Source organism: Natrix helvetica (assembly GCF_964273705.1).
Source record: "Natrix helvetica genome assembly, chromosome: 4".
Lineage (NCBI taxonomy): Eukaryota > Metazoa > Chordata > Lepidosauria > Squamata > Natricidae > Natrix > Natrix helvetica.
In genome coordinates this window covers 12,066,957-12,085,032 of record NC_138550.1, presented here as the reverse complement: position 1 = coordinate 12,085,032, position 18,076 = coordinate 12,066,957, and the positions used below count along the sequence as shown (strand labels likewise).

The following is an 18,076-nucleotide window of genomic DNA, read 5'->3' as shown; positions in this document are numbered from 1 at the left end:
TTCAATCATTCATTATTCCACCATTCCTTCCTTCCACCATTCATTCATCTCACCATCCATCTATCCATCCATCCATATGCTGTACTGACTGTGAAGACAAAAGTGACAATGGTCTGACCTGAACTCAAGCCATTATAATGTACCTCCAATGAAATTGTATTTTATGAAGGCTCTTCAGTTTCAAAAACAGACCACAACAGAAAGTAATTGAACAGAACAAGGTAACTGAGCTAGAAACACAAATTGACATTTGTCTACTTCAATCGGAAGACTCTCAGCCAAAATGTTTAAGACAGGGGTGTCAAACTCGATTTAATTGAGGGCTGCATCAAGGTTATGTTTGAACTTGGGTGGGGTTGGCATGGGCGTGGCCACGGGGCATGGCCAGCTCGATGTCACTTGAAGCTCTATTTTCAATCGCAACAGCTTCCTGCAGCCCTCTGCCAGTCTTCTCCCCGAGCTTTGATTTCGCTGGCAGAGGCACTGCGGGCTCGTCCTTTGTGGTTTCCAGGGCAGCCCCATGGGCCAGATCAAAGCACCCCTTGCGTTTGACGCCTCTGGTTTAAGAAGAACCAATAAGACAAAGAAAGCAATCCAACAATCATCACAAAGTTCAACGGGCTCTTCTTACCCGTTTGTTCCACCGAATTCACTTGTTGAAACAAAGAATCACTTTCCGCGGGGCTGTTCATATCATCAAAGTGCACCTGCTTTGGGGTACCATCTTCGGCTTCATTAAGGAGCACACTCAGCAAACTGAGGCTGTCGGGTTTTGCCTCTGTCACGTCCCTGCACGGTGTTAACTGAGTAACCTGTAAAGAAGAAAACGACATCTTTTCTGATATTAAGCCCCAATGTACTGAGACAAATGTGTGATCATACAAGGTGACTTTCTATGCTGTGTCGCAAGTCCAGGTTTGGTTTAAAAAGTCATCCAACCTTCTTGAGACCAAGAAGATGGTGGATTTCATTACAGGAACATCTCTAGTTGTTGTCTTTTAATGTTCACAGCTTTAGACTTAAGAGTATGGGCAAATGGATGACCCATAACACTAGTCAAACTCAAGGTCTGCAGCCGGATCGGGTGCTTAGATCTGGCCCGCAGTCCTGCCCTGGAAACAGGGAAGGACCGGCCCATGATGCCTCTGCCAGAGAAAATGGAGCTCGGGACGGCCATGTGCAGGCCTCCCAGACTCCATTTTCAGCTATGACGGCATCCGACAGCCCTCTACCAGTGAAAACGGAGCTCGGGAGGGCCGTGTGCAGCCCCTCAGGCTCTATTTTCACCATCAGGGGGCTGCAGGAAGTTGTCACAGCTGAAAATGAAGCCTCAATGAGTGACATCGAGCTGCCCATGACCATCCTGGCCACAAACCGCCCCCCCAAAAATAGGTCAAACTCAATCCTGAATGCCCTCAATGAAATCAGGTTTGACACCCCTGCACTATGTAGCTATCTCCAAGACCTTCAAACCATTTTAAAATATAAAACGAATTTTAAAAATGCCTCAAATGACCGTTGTCTTACCTGAACGGTCGTTCTCATGGCGCTGCGGAGAGTACAAGGATTGGGTTAACACAGCCTGTTTGCCCATGGACTGAGTAGATTTTTTCCCCTCTGGCCACGCCTCCTTTGCCTCTTCTGGCTCAGTTTTAAAAACGAGGTCTTGTCCGACGAAGACGTTCTCAGCTCACACCTGTGCAAAGATACAATCTCGGTGCTAAACAATCACCCTGGGTGGGTCTTGTACTCTCCGCAGCGCCATGAGAACGACCGTTCAGGTAAGACAACGGTCATTCTCCATAGCGCTGCTTGGAGAGTACAAGGATTGGGACATGCCCAAGCTATTGTGTCCCAGGGCGGGAAGAAGTGACCTTGTCCGGAGCCTCAATAACCTTCTGTAAAACTCTACGGCCAAAGGAGGCTTCGGCAGAGGCAAAGGAATCGATCTTGTAGTTTCTAATGAAAGCCGTGGGAGACGCCCACGTGGCTGCTCTGCAAATGTCCAGAATAGATGCTTGAGTCGCCCAGGCCGCGGTCGTGGCTGCACTTCTGGTGGAATGTGCCGTTACACGAGGTGGAACCGGCTTGCCCTGAAGGTCATATGTCATCTTAATGCAAGCTCGCAGCCACCGACCTATGGTTGAAGACGACACCTTGCGACCCAGGGAACCTGGTTGAAAAGACACAAAGAAGGCCTCGGAGTGCCTGATATCCTTAGTTCGTTTCAGGTAAATACTGACTGCCCTTCGCACGTCTAATTTGTGCCACCTGCGCTCCTTGGCGTGTTGAGGGCTGGGACAGAAGTTCGGGAGGATGACCTCCTGAGACCTGTGAAAATGAGAATTCACCTTCGGCATGAAGGCGGGGTCTAACCGTAGGATGACCCTGTCTGGGTGGATGATGCACAGCTCTTCCTTGGCCGAGAAGGCCGCAATCTCAGATACCCTTCTGGCTGAAGTAATGGCTATGAGGAAGGCAGTCTTAAGAGTCAGATGTCGAAGAGATACCTTCCTCAAAGGTTCGAAGGGAGCCGCTGTCAATGCCTGCAGGACAAAGGGTAGGTTCCAGGTCGGGTACCTGTGCACCACCTGGGGTCGGATGTTGTAGGCCCCCTTCAAGAAGCTCTTGACCTGAGGATGGAGACTCAGGGATTGAGGTTGGTGTCTGGCTAAGATGGTGGATAATGCGGCAACCTGGCGCCTGAGAGTGGCTGGTGCCAGTCCTTTGTCCAAGCCCTCTTGTAGGAAGTCCAATAACTGAGGGATGGACGCTTCCACACTGTCAATGTCCCGTTTGCTGCACCAGGAAGAAAAGGCAGCCCAAGTCGCGTCATAAATGCGAGTAGTGGCCGGACGTCTGGAAGCTTGGATGGTTTTAATGACGTTGTCTGAGAGGCTCTGGTCCTTCAGGAGCTGCCTCTCAAGTGCCAGACGGCTAACTGCAACCATTGGGGCTCTGGATGGTTGATGGCCCCTTGACGCAAGGATACCTGGTCTGGAGGAATTCTCCACGGTTGCTCCACAGACAGATCGACCAGGTCCGCGAACCAGGATCTCCTGGGCCAATGTGGAGCCACCAGAATGAGCTCCGCCCCCTCCTTCAGCAGCTTGTAGATCACCTGCGGGATCAGAGGGAGGGGCGGAAACGCGTATAGAAGCCCTGGAGGCCAGTTGGACCTCAGGGCATCCGTCCCCTCCGCTTGTGCTGACTTGTAGCGGGAGAAGAACCGCTGGAGCTGTGTGTTTGCCGCCGAGGCAAACAGGTCGACCTGTGGGAGACCAAACCTCCTTACCACCTGTGCGAACAGGTCCGGATGAAGTTGCCACTCCGAGTTGTCGATGGTCTGACGGCTCAACCAATCCGCACTCACATTGCTGGTTCCGGAAATGTGATCCGCCCTCAGCGACGCTAAGTGGATCTCTGCCCATCGTCCTATGGCCTCCGCCTCTGACATGAGTCTTTTGGAGCGGGTCCCTCCTTGTCGGTTCACGTGAGCCTTTGTGGCCACATTGTCGGTCAGCAGCAGAACGTGGTGCCCCCTCAGCTGTTCTGCAAATCTCCTCAGCGCAAGCCGGGCTGCCCTGAGTTCTAGCCAATTGATGCTCCGGGCTGCCTCCGCGCTGGACCACCTGCCTTGCGCCAGCTGGCCTTGGCAATGCGCCCCCCAACCGTAGAGACTGGCGTCGGTCGTTACCACGATCCTGTCGGGTTCTCTGAATAGGCAACCCTTCTCCACTGCTCGAGACTGCCACCAACTCAGAGACCGAGTCACTCTTGGTGGGATGCGAACTTGCTTGGTGGAGTTGCTGATCTTTGCTCTTTGCATTGGAAGTAAGAACCATTGCAGTTCCCTTGCATGAAGACGTGCCCAGGGAACTATGTTGAGACAAGAAATCATGATCCCTAACAGTTGGGATAGCTGCACTACCTGCCAGGACCTGTTCCTGCGACACAACCGGATTCTGTTCCTGATGTTGCGGATTCTTTCCGGAGACAGGGACACCTGGCAAGACACCGAGTCTATTATGGCGCCCAGATGTTGTATGCGTGTGGCAGGAGTCAGGTTGCTCTTTTCCATGTTTACGGAAAACCCGTGGTCCTGTAAGGTGTGAACTGTGACGTTTACATCTCTCACCGCTTGCTGCTGAGTTCTTGAATGGATGATGATGTCGTCCAGATAGCACTCCAGGCGGACTGGAAGCTTGCGCAGGTGGGCCGCCACAGCTGCAAGAAGCTTTGTGAACGTTCTGGGTGCAGAAGAAAGTCCGAACGGAAGCGCCCTGTATTGGAAGTGCTTTCCGTTGTAACACAAGCGCAGGAACTTCCTGTGTGCAGGATGGATGGGCACATGTAGGTACGCCTCCTTGAGATCGATGGAGGTGAGCAGATCCCCTTGTCGCATGCAGCTTAGGATCGACTGGAGAGACTGCATTTTGAAGCGCTTGTAGGCCAGATGCCTGTTCAGGCGCTTCAGATCTAAAATGGCCCTCCACCCCCCTGAATTCTTGGGGACCAGGAAGAGAATGGAATAGAACCCCCTCCCTTCCTGTTCTGGAGGAACTGCCTCTATTGCGTTGATCTGCAGAAGATGATCTATCTCTGCCTGCATGAGAGCCCTCTTTACCGGGTTCTTGGATAGTGGGCAGCGAACAAAGGTCCGCGGAGGAGAGGATAGAAACTCCAGGGTTAGACCCCTCCTGATGGTATTTAATACCCACTTGTCCGAGGTTGTTTCCTCCCAACGGTCTGCATAGAATTGCAGGCGGCCCCCGATGGGAGGAGACCCCAGACGGTCACTTCCCACGTCTAAACTGACGGTTGTGGGCTCCCCCACGAAAGGGCTTCCGAAAGGACCCCTGATTGGATTGTCTGCCCCTGGAAGAAAAGTTGTTTCGTTCCTGGGACCTGTCAGAGGACTGGTTAAACTGTCTTTGGGAGGAATAAGAAGAGGAAGAGGCCTGGCCACCTTCCTGTGCCCGAAAGGCCTGTTTCCTGAACGAGCCCTGACCTTTCCTGTCATGCTTCCTGAAGGTGGAAGGAAGAACCTTCCTCTTATCCTTTGTCTCAATTAGGAATTTCTCTAGGGAATCCCCAAAGAGGTTCTCTCCCTTGAAAGGAGCTGAAGCCAGCTTCCACTTAGCCTTCATGTCCGCCTGCCAGTGCCGAAGCCAAAGCAGGCGGCGAGAAGTGATGTTGGACGCTAGTGCCCTGGAGGCGAATTTCGCTGCGTGCAGGGACGCATCAGAGGCGTATTCCACAGCCGTAATGATCTTGTTAAGATCATGTCGCCAACGAGATGCTTCAGATGGGGGCTGAGATCTGAGTTGGCGCAGCCATAATAAGGATGCCCTCGTAAAGAACGAGGCCGAAGTGGAGGTCTTGATCGCCCAGGCAGCCGCCTGGTGCGTTTTGAGACAAGCCTTTTCTGCCCTCTTATCCTCTGCCTTTAACCCTTCTAATAACTCGGCCGGGAGATTAGAATTAGAGGTCAGAGAGACCACAGGGGCATCCACTTCTGGAGGCTTCAAAACATCCTCCAGTCTAGGTTCTAAAGGGTACAGAGATTTGTCTGCGCCACTGGGATTGGCCAGGGTACCAGGCTGAGCCCATTGGCGCTGAATAACCTCCATGAACATGTCAGGGACTGGTATCAGTTCTGGGTCAGGGGTTGTTTCGCTGAACAACCCTGCCATGAGGTCCTGGGAAGTAGAGGGGACTTCCTTGTCCTTAGGTTTGGCACCAAGCTCAGTAGAGGCTCTGGCCTTGTGTAAGATGGACTTGAATAGGGCTGGCTTAAAGAGACCAGTGAAAGAGGGCTTGTCTGGAGGCATGTCCTCATCCTCCGAGAGGGCAAAGTCCTCAGCAGCCTCCTCCTCCCACGTAGACACCTCTGTGGTGATAGAAGTGCCCGGGGAATCGAGTACTCTGGTCCTCTTTTCCCCCAGGGGGCGAGTAGGCCTAGAGGCCTTGCCACCCCTGCCTTCCTGTAGCCTCATGGCTTCTACCACACCCTGGGAAATAGCCTGCGTGATGAGATCCCTCATCTCTGCTGACATAGCTGGGCCCTTGTCCTCTACAGGTCTGGCTTGGGCATAGGCCTGTCCCCTGGCACCCCTAGGAGGATCTCTCTGATCCTCTGCATGAAAACAATATTGAAAGGAGGGGAGATCCTCCCTGACTGAAGAGCTAGGAGAACCTGGGTAACCCAGAGAGGCTGCAGGGGATCCTGACATGGAATCCCTATCACAGAAGGATGGGGATCTATCCCCCATCTCCTCCCCCTGCTCTATCTCCCTCTGGATGGGTGGGGAAGGAACTGGCCCAGCCTCACTTGGTAAGGGTGCAGAGGGAACCTGGGGCCTAACAGACTTATCCTTCAGGGAGTCCTGCCCCTTGTCCCCTTGAATTTTGGGGGCCTTACTCCCAGCTGCAGAGTGGGAAGCTTTCCCCCCAGCGCCCTTGTTTCCCTTTCTCCCCTGGCCTGAGGGATCTGGCCTACTGCGCTTTGCAGATGGCCCTGCCAGCTCCTCCCTTCGCTCCAAACCTTCATCAGCCATCCTTGGTTGATCTTGAGTCGAAGAGGTCGCTGCTGAGGGAAGGGCAGTGGACGCTGGCCCGACGGCTCCAGAAGCGTCTGCAGACTCAGATGGGAGGCTGGATCAGGCACCAGGACACTCCTTGCCGCTTCCCCTTGGGTGGCTGGGGAACTTCAGGCTTGCTGGAGACCCAGACAAGCCCTCGCAATCCTCTGCGGCTGTCTGTAGAGGCGGAGAGGCTCTGCTGCTTGCTGCTGCTTTCCGGAGGCAAAAAGGACTCAAAAAAATGGCCGCCGGTTCTTCTGCGCGCCAAAAGCCTCACTTAAGGGCCAGGCGCTTCTCATTGGCTGCAGCCGAAAAGCGCGCCAAAGCAGCGCTTTTCAAAATGGCCGCCGCTCTCCCGATCGGCAAAAGACGCCGTTTGGAGAAGCAAGGGCTTTTTTAAAAGCCTCTCCTCCAAAGCGACCAGGGAAGCACGGGGATTGCCGTCCTTCCCTGCGCTTGCCAGCAGACGCCGGACAAGCGGCCTCGCTTGTTCCCCCAGCTGCGACTAAGCAGCTGTGGAACCGATCGCTGCCTCAGCCTTAGTTAGGTAAATCCTCTTGATAAAAAATAGAAAAAAAGGGAAAATAAAAAATCAAAATAATAAAACCTGGGGAAAAATCCTAATAACAGCTAAATATCACATAAAATTACTATTGGAGAACCCAGCCTATTTGCTCAATGCTGAGTGTTCCCCAAACTCGTCCTATCGGGCGGACTGAGTTTTTAAAACTGAGCCAGAAGAGGCAAAGGAGGCGTGGCCAGAGGGGAAAAAATCTACTCAGTCCATGGGCAAACAGGCTGTGTTAACCCAATCCTTGTACTCTCCAAGCAGCGCTATGGAGAATTTCATGGGCAGCGAATATTGTAAAACCTGTGATCCTACACAAAATCTCTTGAAATGTTGGCCATTTGGGATTTTGTTTGAAAATGTTAGTGCCCCACATGCAACACAACACCCAGGGACTGAAAGAGTAACCGACCCTAGAATTAAAAGATAGTTGTTGCATTTAACAGAATTCCATAAGACGTTAAGGACTGCAAGCTACAAGTCAGATAAAGCTCCCTCTGCTAATTTGTTACTTAACTACCGGTACAATCTGTTTTTTTCTGATAGGAGAGAGAAAATGCACTAGAGCCGTGATGGTGAACCTATGGCACACATGCCACAGGTGGCACACAGAGCCCTTTCTGCGGGCATGCCAGTCGTCGCCCCAGCCCAGCTCCACCACGCATGCCCCCGTGCCTTCTGCCAGCCAGCTGGTCTTCAGGTCTCATGAATGGGGAGCAGGGCACATGCACGGGGGGGGGGGGCACTCGCATTGCATTTTGGGGGCTCGGGCAGTGCCTCTGTGCCCCATTTTGGCTTCCAGGCTGGTGCAGGCAGCCTTCCAGGCACAAACAAGGGCATGGGGAGCGCACAAAGTCTCTGTGCCCCATATTGGTCCTGGAAAGCCTCCTGCACCAACCTGGAAGCCAAAAATGGGGGGGGGGGGGGGTAGCACAAGTGCAGGGGAGCATGGGTCGCAAGCACATGCGTGGGGGTGTCATACGTGCATGTGGGGGGGGCGCATTATGCACATTGCTTTTGGCACATGACAAAAAGGTTAGCCATCACTGCACTAGAGGTAACCAAATTTTTCCAAAATGCAGTGGATGAGATTGATAATTGCTTCCAAAAAATTAGCTTTGACTGGAAGACCGAGGAAAATGGAATATCCCCTTTTTCAAAATGTCCAGAAATTGCAGAGCACTGTGGCTAATTGAGGTCAGTTTTTCAACTGAGCAACTAACCTATTAAAAGCAAATGAGACTTTTACATGTCAACTGACGATGGAAAGACAACTTAGAAAGGAGAGTTTCTCTTTCAGAATTACCCTGACGAGACACCTGAATGTTGCTTTTTCACTCTACTAAAAAGCTTACCCGTTTAATAATCTCTTTTAATGCTTCTTGCTGTTGCTCCATTTTTTGCTTCAGCTGGGCATGCCTCTGGAGCAGCACGTCTTCCTGTATTTTCTGGCGAAACAGGAGGGCGTCCCGCTCCTCGTCCAGTCGTTCCTGCAGTTCTTTCAAGTGCTCCTGCTGAACTTCTATGCTCTCGGAGGAAGCCAGCAGGTGGTCTCTTAACTCTACGATATCAGAACAATTGGGCAAAACCTCCCGTCCTGTTCTCGATGCCGAGGAGGACTCCTGGATGCCATTGATCTGAGCCGTTACGGGGAGCGGTGAGGAAGAAGTTGAATCCAAAGGAAGATGGCGGCTCTGGTTAGGAACAGTGTTTATCCTATTCTCTCCCGGAATATCTCGGTGCTTTAAGAAGGTTGGCAAAAGAATCTTTTCAGCTGGAGGTTTGTCCGGGGTGAGTGCTTCGGACAAGAGGATTTCTGAAGGCCCCGGAGCATCACCTGCATCAGGTAAAATGAATCGGGCACTTGGAATACGAGCAACAGGCTGGGTAGAAGTCGAGGTATCCTCAGGTTTTGGCAAGAACGATCTCGGAATCCTGTGAAATTCCAACAAATGTGCCCCAGTTGTTCCCAATATGTCTGCTTTTTCTTTCTCTTGATGTGAAGAGGATCCTGGGGCCAAATGAAAAACATGTTTGATTTACCTGTATGTATGTATGCATGCAGTGGTGGAATTCAAATAATTTAACAACCGGTTCTCTGCCCTAATGACCAGCTGGGTAGGCGGGGCTCAGTGGTCATGTGACTGGATGGGCGTGGCGAACTCAACATTACTCACATCGATGGGCATTTTGCCTTAGCTGTTACAATGTAATAAGGGTTAATCGAAGAGGCAGTTTCTGTAAGCAGGGAAATAAAGATTAGGCTAGAAACAACACCAGAATGTTTCCTTCCTGCCTTCCTTACAGGATTGGCCCTCTAAAGTGGATAAAAAACAAAAGGAGATTTCTTCCAAAAACCAGTTCTCCCAACTGCTTACAAAGTTAACAACCAGTTCTCCCGAATAGGTGCGAACTGGCTGAATCCCACCACTGTATCTATGTATATATTTATTGAATTTATATTGCCATCTATTCGCCCATGGCGACTCAAGGCGGTTTACCACATTTAAAACAATAAAAACAATAAAAACTAACAAAAAGAATCAAATAAATTAATATAGTACAATATAACATAATCACCTCCCACCCCGGCGACAGCACATCACACGAGCCATTTCATGGGCTCCATCCTGCTCTCTGTTCCCCAGGCCCACTGGCAGAACAAGGTCTTCAGCTCCTTCCGGAAGAGTGTCAGAGTGGGAGCCCTTCTAATCTCTGGGGGAATGATGTTTCCGAGAGGGAGCCGCCATGGAGAAGGCTCTTCTTCTGGGTCTCCCCAGGTGTATCTCCCTCGGGGATGGGACCCACAACATTCCCTGCCCTGATGGGTTGGGTAGATGTGACCAGCAAGAGACGGTCTCTCAGATAACCTGGTCCCAAGCCATTTGCTTTTCAGAATCAACCCTGGGCTGACCTAAGCTTCCCCAGCAGCAGGAAGCTGAGTCCGAGTCCCAATAAACCTCTTTGATTTAATTTACAGTGAATTCCTCTCCAGCAAAGTCTTTCCTCTACCACAAGATAGTTCACAATTACCGACCTTTATCGGGCCTGGAGAGTGGTCAGGCTTACATCTTTCAGACGCTGCAATACTTGGCGAGAATGCAGGAATAAACTCATTGTCTCCTGCAAACTCCCCTCCCCTTTCGCTGCTCTTTTATTTCCTCTGGGAGGAGGCATTCACCGTTCACCTGTGGCCTTACTCCCAATTCGACCCTTGTTCCTTACTGTTCTCTTTGTCTGGCAACTCTGTGCACACTGGAAACAGGCTCCGGCTGTTTGTCTGCCTCACTGATGTCTGACTCCGAAGGCAGCTGATAACTGGCATACGGCCCTGACCCCATCTCTGCCTCCGACACGGAGCCTTCATCAGAGCCTTCCCCAGACTCCAGGACTGGCCTATGTTCCTCCCCAACCTCCTCATTCTCCCAATCTGCTGCCAGATCTGCTAGCTGCTGGCAACACAACCCTGGGCTGACCTTGCTCGTCCTTGGCGACTTCAGGTTTCTGCTCATTTTTCTGCCGCGGTGGTACCAGTTCTTGAACAGAATCCCTCTCGAGTGGCTTGCAAGCCGTTGCTTTAATCCTCTCCGGTTGAGGCAACTCCCGGGCTTGTGACCATGGATCAAGTGGATCCAAATTCAGGTGTGGAAGTCTGTCTACAGGATTTAAGAGCGCCCTGGAAACTGACTGGAATCTCTGTTGCAGTTTATTCTGATATTCTTCTAATTTTCTTCTGGCTTCGTCAACGGAGTCTTGATGCATCCTGAAACGACAGGGATATATTCGATCAAAACGGAACAGAGGTCTGAGTGTCAAAGGAAAAAAAAGGGGCCAATAAGCCAGAATTTACATTTTGACACACACACCCAACATAAAAAATTAAAAAAAAACCCCACCTGTTTTGCACCAACAGACGTTGCTGACAGTCGTGAATCTTCTTTAGATGGTCATGCTCTTTGGGAAACCAGGATACCTGTGGCTCCAGGGCAATGTCGGTCTAAAGAAAAAATTAAATTAAATTAAATTCCTTCAAACACTGTTTTAAAAAAATAATGCATTGCGATAGGCCTGTGGAGAAATATAATTTTTCTTCCAAAGCAATTTCCTAAAGCAAAGTGAGGTGTGTTAATTCTTTGTAAATTCCCTCAAAACGTGATTATGCCATCGAGCCTGGCAGTCCCAAAGAAATAACAAGTTGCTCCAATATTTGTTGTTCTCCTCTTCTTGTTTTCTAATCAGAATTTTAGTATTTTTAAATTATTGTTTTATAATTGTAATTCTATGCTGCCCAATCATGACTGGTGGGCAGCTATATAAACATTATAAATGAATGAATGTGTAATAACAGTCACAATATACAATATTCTTGGGGAATGTTCCAGTGAGCAGAAACCTTATTGTCTTACTTACTTTCTCATTCATTCATTCATTCATTCATTCATTCAACTTCTATAGCTGCCCATCTCAGTCAATGACTCTGGGCAGCTTACAATTTTTTAAAAAATGTTACAATTAAAATACTAAAAATAGTAACGAAATAAATACATCCAAAATAAATACAGCTGGCAGCCAATATACTTGGCCAGTTAGTAAATACAAGCAGCAAACAGGTGCCTTAAAGCAGGGGTGTCCAAACTTGGGAACTTTAAGACTTGTGGACTTCAACTCCCAGAATTCCCCAGCCAGCTGGGGAATTCTGGGAGTTGAAGTCCACAAGTCTTAAAGTTCCCAAGTTTGGACACCCCTGCCTTAAAGCATTCAGCACCCCGGGCTCAGAAACATAATAAAGCTTCCTTGATTGTTACATTATTCCATCCTATTTTACATTGCAAGTTTCCATCTCTCTTTATTCAATTCTAATTATAGCATATCCCAAAGAACGGTTTAAAAAGACAGGTCTATTTTTTTTTTTTGCTGGAAATGCACTTATTAAGTTCTTCTTCCCCATCTATTGACAATATCACAAATTCTGGAACATAATTCATCCTGGGATGAAACAAATTTTAAATACTGACATTATTAGGTTTCTTATTTATTTAAAATATTCCTCACACGAGGCTCTAAAACGCGTCTTAATAATATACTAAGCATACTATGCCACCCAATTCCTGGTGCGTGCCACGAAACACATCTGCAAATGCACTAGCATCCCTGGCGGTGTTGTCAACACAACCACTAGACCAGTGATGGCGAATCTTTTCAGCACCAGCTCTTCATTTCCTGCACTCTCGCGCGCATGCAGGCCAGCTGATCATCATGTGCGCATGCGTGCCAGAAACCCGGAAGAGGAACAGGTGACGCTGCGCATGCCAGGCAACATGGCTCCACGTGCCACTTCGGGCAAGCATGCCACAGGTTTGCCATCAGGGCCCTAGACTTACAAAGCATCTTGTCAAATCTGGCCACTGGTTTATGAAATTACCATGAACATGGAGAATAGTCTCTACGATCCCATTCTCTACTTGTCTTACTTGTACCTTGTATTCTGCTTCCTGTTTCTGATGCTCAACAGAATCAAAAACGCTTTGTTCTCTTTGACATTCTCGTTCTTTCTTTTCTTGCTCTGCCTTAGCTTCCTGCTCCTGGAGTTGCACTTTGGCCTTCAGAAAATCAACTTCTAGTTGTATTTTTCGCAGTGTTGTTTGCGGCAGCTGCTGCTGCTCTGTCTAGTCAAGCAAACAGCAGCCTTAGGTTAGGCAGGAGGACTCAAGGTTTTCTCCAAATAATACATGGCAGAAATGTTAAATATATAGCTAAGAGAACACTGATGCTTTTTTTAAAAAAACATTATTAATCCAGATTCCCAGCTTGTTTTAACAAGAGATTACAGAAGAGTCATATATAAATGGGAGATTCTTACAGGTAGTTCTTGATTTACAATCATTGGTTTAACGATCACAATTTGAATGCTTGGCCAAGAAGCTCACATTTATGACAGTTGCAGTGTCCTGCGGTTATGTGATCATGATTTGCAATCTTCCCAGAAGTAAAATCAAGGGGGGAAGTCTGATTCATTTACTGGCTGCAGGGATTCCCTTAAAAGACCATGGCGAAAATCATAAAATCCAGTGTGGATCCTATGATGCCTCACTTAATGAGTGTTGCTTAATGATAAATTTTCTGAACCCAATTGTGGTCATAAATCAAGGACTACCTGTATTGCCTTCATCTGTTATGATAGCTGTTGAGGTCCAGCAGGATCCGTTTTGAGCTGCTGGACTATCCAAGATGGACTTGGATAGCGAGGAACCATATGAGTCTGCCCTGGACGATATGGAGGACTCTGTGCAGGGTTCAGACTCAGAGCAGGGACCAGAGAGGCTGGTTGGCCACCAGGAGGCGCCTGAGGCATTGAGCAGTGGGGAGGATCAAAGGCAGTTTGTCCCTGATGCTAGATTGAGAAGGGCTGAGAAACGGAAGCAGCAACTCCATAGGCAGACTCACAGAAGATGATTGGGCACAGGTGGTTGTGGATTGGCCCCTCCCAAGAGAGATTATAGGTGAGGCGTTGGGAGAGAACATTTGCAGGAAACAACCGTTCGAATTAGTAGTTAAGAAAATCTATCTGTGTATTCTAGCCGTGTCTGTTTGTTTGGACTATCTGCGTTGCTTCATTTTGAATTATCTGGGTTGCTCCATTGAACGTGAGTTGTCTGGGCCCTCAGCCAAAGGATTTGTTATCTCAGTGATTAAACAGTGGCAAACAGCCAAGCCCGTGTTCTGGTTTATTCACAGGCGTGGAAGGGGGTGGGTCAGAACAGATAGCCTGCACAAAAGACCTATATTTGGATTCGCAACATTCGGCTCTATTAAAATGTTTTAATTTAGTTAACCTACAAATTAAAACATATATACAATTCAAAGAAAGCAACATGTAAAAGACCTAAATAAAATTTAATATAATTTCATAAGCATTTGGCCAAAAAAAAAAAAAAAAAGCACACATGGTGAGAAACACACAGCTTGGCTATGCATTGTTTATATTTATAACATATTCATGAATTGCGAGAAGAAATTTTATGAATTAAATACAGCTGCTGAAATCTGATCTCTGTATATGAAGCTTAGCTTTTGCAATCGTTAACCTTGCTTGAACATGACTTTCACATCTGCAGGTGCCGATTTATATGAAGTAATAGTCATTGTTTCTTCAAGTTCTGTGTGGGCTTCTTTTCTTCGCTTATCTAATATTGCAAAAGGGAATAAAAGTATCTGCAGGCTACTTTAGACTGCCCTTGTATTCATTATTGAAGTGTAGAACTATCCCCTGCTTAAAATGTAGCTGTTAAGGCAGTTTTCCTGAAATAGGAAATCCGAGGCCAATGGTGGTGAATCTTTTAGGGACCGAGTACCCAAAGTGCGCGCCCGTGCCCAAACTGCAAGGTGGGGGTGCATGCAGGTGCATCCCCTGCATGCACCCACCCAAATTGCAAGGTGCAGGCACATGCACGCATCCTGCACATCCATGCCTATGTCCCATGCATGCCCTGCACAATGTGCGACAGAGACCCAAAGACCAGCTGGTTGGCGGGAGGTGCACGCACATGCACAACAGACCCAAAACAGAGCAGGGTGACGGCACGCATGCCCACAGAGATGAGGTTATCACTTTCCTGCCACTTTTAGATTACAGGAAACGGACTAGCCTGATCCAGTAGAGTCCCGATCTTCACCTATTTCATATTTCTTATTATTAAGGTATTATTTGGTATTTCCATTTTGTATTTTTGAAGAATTTTTGTCCTATTGATTCAAACATTCAATATTTGAGGGGGCTCCTTTTCAAAGCCCCCAAAAGAAGCCATGGTTGGAAACCACTGAGAGAAGCAAACTAGAATGAAGGAGAAATTTTCTAACGGTGAGAGCAACCAACCAATGGAAGAGAAGTTGCCTCCAGAAGTTGTGAGAGCTTCATCACTGGAGGCTTTCAAAAAGAAACTGGGCAACCGTTTGTCTGAAATGGTATAGAGCAGGGGTGTCAAACTCGATTTCATTGGGGCTGCATCAGGGTTGGGTCTGACTACCAGGGGCCGGGGTGGGCATGGCCAGAGTGGGTGTGGCCAGCTTGATGTCACTCATAGCGAGGGCGCCTGTGGTGACCTGAGCGCTCTGGCAGCAAAAACAGGTTCCCGAGCTCCGTTTTCTGCTGCCACAGCCTCCTGCAACCCTCTGCCAGCGGAAACGGAGCTGGGGAGGGCTGCATGTGGCCCTCCCGCGTTCTGTTTTCACTGGCAGAAGCACCACAGGCAAGTCCTTCATTGTTTCCAGAGCGGCCCACAGATCTAAGGACCCCATGGGCCGAATGCGGCCCCCAGGCCTTGAGTTTGACACCCCTGGTATAGAGTCTCCTGCTCCAACAGGGGGTTGGACTAGAAGACCTCTGAGGTCCCTTCCAACCCTATTATTCTATGTTCCATAGAATAGTATCGATAGATCTCCAGATAAAACATATCACTATATGAAAAATACTATGTCTTCTGCAGCCCCCCCCCAAAAAGGAATCGACAAAACTTGAAAATAATAGTGCTAAACATAATTCCTAACTAAAGTAACACTTAAAGTATTTCAAATATGAAATAAAAACAATCGTACAAAAACTCTTAATTCATTGATATTGCTAAAAATTGTTGTACCTGTGTGAATCTGTCTAACTCCTTTCTAATTTTAGTGGTTTGCTCTTGTGCTTGTTTTATAAGTTTATTTTCAGCCACAATGGTATGGTCCAGTATTTCTGGAAGCTCTAAAATATATAAACCAATATTAGATTGCAGACAGTCTGAATAATTGAAGCAAAACATACATTATTAAACATTTAAAGTGGTAGCAGAATACTAAGATATGAAAGAATTTACAGAGAATATGGTAAACAGCATATAAATGCGTGTACCTTCTTTATATATAAAAGAAGTTCACCATATTGAGATTTAATAATTTATACTTCCAATTTTTCCTTATAAAATCCAACTACAACGCAGCAACATTCTATGCGTTTTTGTTTTTGTTTTTTGTTTTTTTGCTTCTTCAAAAGTCTTTTGTGAATCTAAAGTTGCAGCAACCCAATTCCTTCCCCCCTGCAGCACGAACAAAATGGGGATGGCATCGGCTGGTGGATTTCTTTGGGGTTTTTCCTCTTCAAAAAGCCATTATCATTGTATGTCTCATGGCTCCCTATTCTTTCCCCCTCCTGATCTTTAGCGACAACAATCGACAGTTCGAGAGTGGAATCAGAATCAGAACACGCCATGAACTCGTCGAGATCTTCCAATGCATAAAACTTTAGACCAGTGTTTCTCAAACTTGGCGACTTTAAGTCCTGTGGACTTCAGCTCCCAGAATTCCCCAGCCAGCTATGCTGGCTGGGGGATTCTGGGAGTTGAAGTCCACAGGACTTAAAGTCGCCAAGTTTGAGAAACACTGCTTTAGACTCTCTTATCTCTCGCAGGGCTTAAATCAAGCAGACCAATTCAGAATAGCGTACCACTGTCTTACAGTCTAGATCTGGGGTGTCAAACTCGCGGCCTGTGGGCTGGATGTGTCACGCACTGGCCACGCCCACCCCCGAAGGAGAAAAAAGTTGTGATATGTCACGTGAAGATGTGTCGTCGCAGGTTTAGCCCCCCCCCCCCCCGCCTCCATCTGATCTAGATGAAGAAAGGCGTGTTAAGATGGCGACTTTTTAATAACCACAACCAAAGGCATCACACAAATCCAACCAACCCAGTTCCGGGAATACAGTTGCCCTGAAAAAATATGGAGCCACCTGACTAGAATCAGGCCAGGCCAGAATTAAGGCAAAGCTCTTTAAGTGGGGAATGGCTGAGAGATCACAAGACAGCTGTGGTGCATCAGAACAAAATATATAGCTTGAACATATAGTTCAATGTCATCATCATTTAACAACCCAATAATACCTTGCAGGGTGGAGTCTGGGCAACTGAATAAAACTGAGGGTTTACTGGCCGGATGCTCATCCTGTCGCCAATGAAGAGTTATATTCAGCAGATATAATCTCAACGTGCCCAGAGAGAGAAATATCTGCCTCTACCAAGGATTGAACTCACAGTCTCCTAGGCCACTGCACCACTCAGAACATAGAGTTCAATTTCCCCTCAGGAAATTTCAAGGCACTGGGATTGATCTCACCACCGCCACACCAGAAGCAGTTAGACGGTTATCTTCCTTGGATATTGAATTAGAACATCTATCCCATTTCAGTTCTATGGCTCCATATTTGTTGACACTTTATTTTGCCATACACTAAATACCATATTTTACGGAGTATAAGACTCTCTGGAGTATAAGATGCACTTTAGTTTGGGGAGAGGAAAATAAGAAAAAAATATTCTGCCTCTGCCTACCAGCATCCATGGTATTCATCTGGCTAGCGTCCTGTCAGTGTGTGAGAGAGTTGAGGGCTATTTGGAAACAAACAGTATTTGCTGTGTGAGCAAAAGGAAGGAGACAGCAAGGAGACAGGGCGTGGCTTGTTCTGTACTAAAACTGCATGCTTTGCTGATATCTAAAACTGAAAGTGAAACTTCTCTCCTCTGCTGAACTACCAGTTTGGAAAACCTGCTTTTGGTATTGTATATTTACTTAATGTGTTATATTATATATAAAGAGAAGTTGTTGAATCCTGCTGAATCAGTTACTCGTGTGTGCTTTCTGAATGTGATTGCTGCTGCAAACTCTGACACGTCCTTGCAGCAAATAGCGAACAGTCAGGTCAGCTTCAGCACATTCAGCCTGAGCAGCTGATTGGCAAGTGGATCAGCCTCCCGGAATACCCCAATCAGCTGTTCCAGACTTCAGGGATTGCCACAGACCATCGCTGCCTCCATGCCTAGCGTTTTTGGCTACATTCAGTGTATAAGACGCACGCAAATTTTCACCCTCTTTTTTTGGGGGGGGGGTGCGTCTTATA

The 18,076-nt window shown here is 47.9% G+C and overlaps 1 protein-coding gene across 4 annotated transcripts in view; it reads right to left on the bottom strand.

Annotated features, from left to right (window-relative positions):
• Positions 1 to 18,076, bottom strand: part of CEP295 (centrosomal protein 295) — a 60,226-nt gene that overhangs the window by 20,996 nt on the left and 21,154 nt on the right. For 3 of the 4 annotated variants that reach the window (XM_081950684.1, XM_081950686.1, XM_081950685.1), the window contains exons 11-16: positions 15,786 to 15,892; positions 12,630 to 12,818; positions 11,049 to 11,149; positions 10,629 to 10,915; positions 8,508 to 9,163; positions 632 to 812 (exon numbers count right to left, since the gene is read on the bottom strand). In XM_081950684.1, the coding sequence (XP_081806810.1) occupies positions 632 to 812; positions 8,508 to 9,163; positions 10,629 to 10,915; positions 11,049 to 11,149; positions 12,630 to 12,818; positions 15,786 to 15,892 (1,521 nt within the window). The remainder of the gene's footprint in view (positions 1 to 631; positions 813 to 8,507; positions 9,164 to 10,628; positions 10,916 to 11,048; positions 11,150 to 12,629; positions 12,819 to 15,785; positions 15,893 to 18,076) is intronic. The other variant, XM_081950687.1, reaches the window with a different exon arrangement.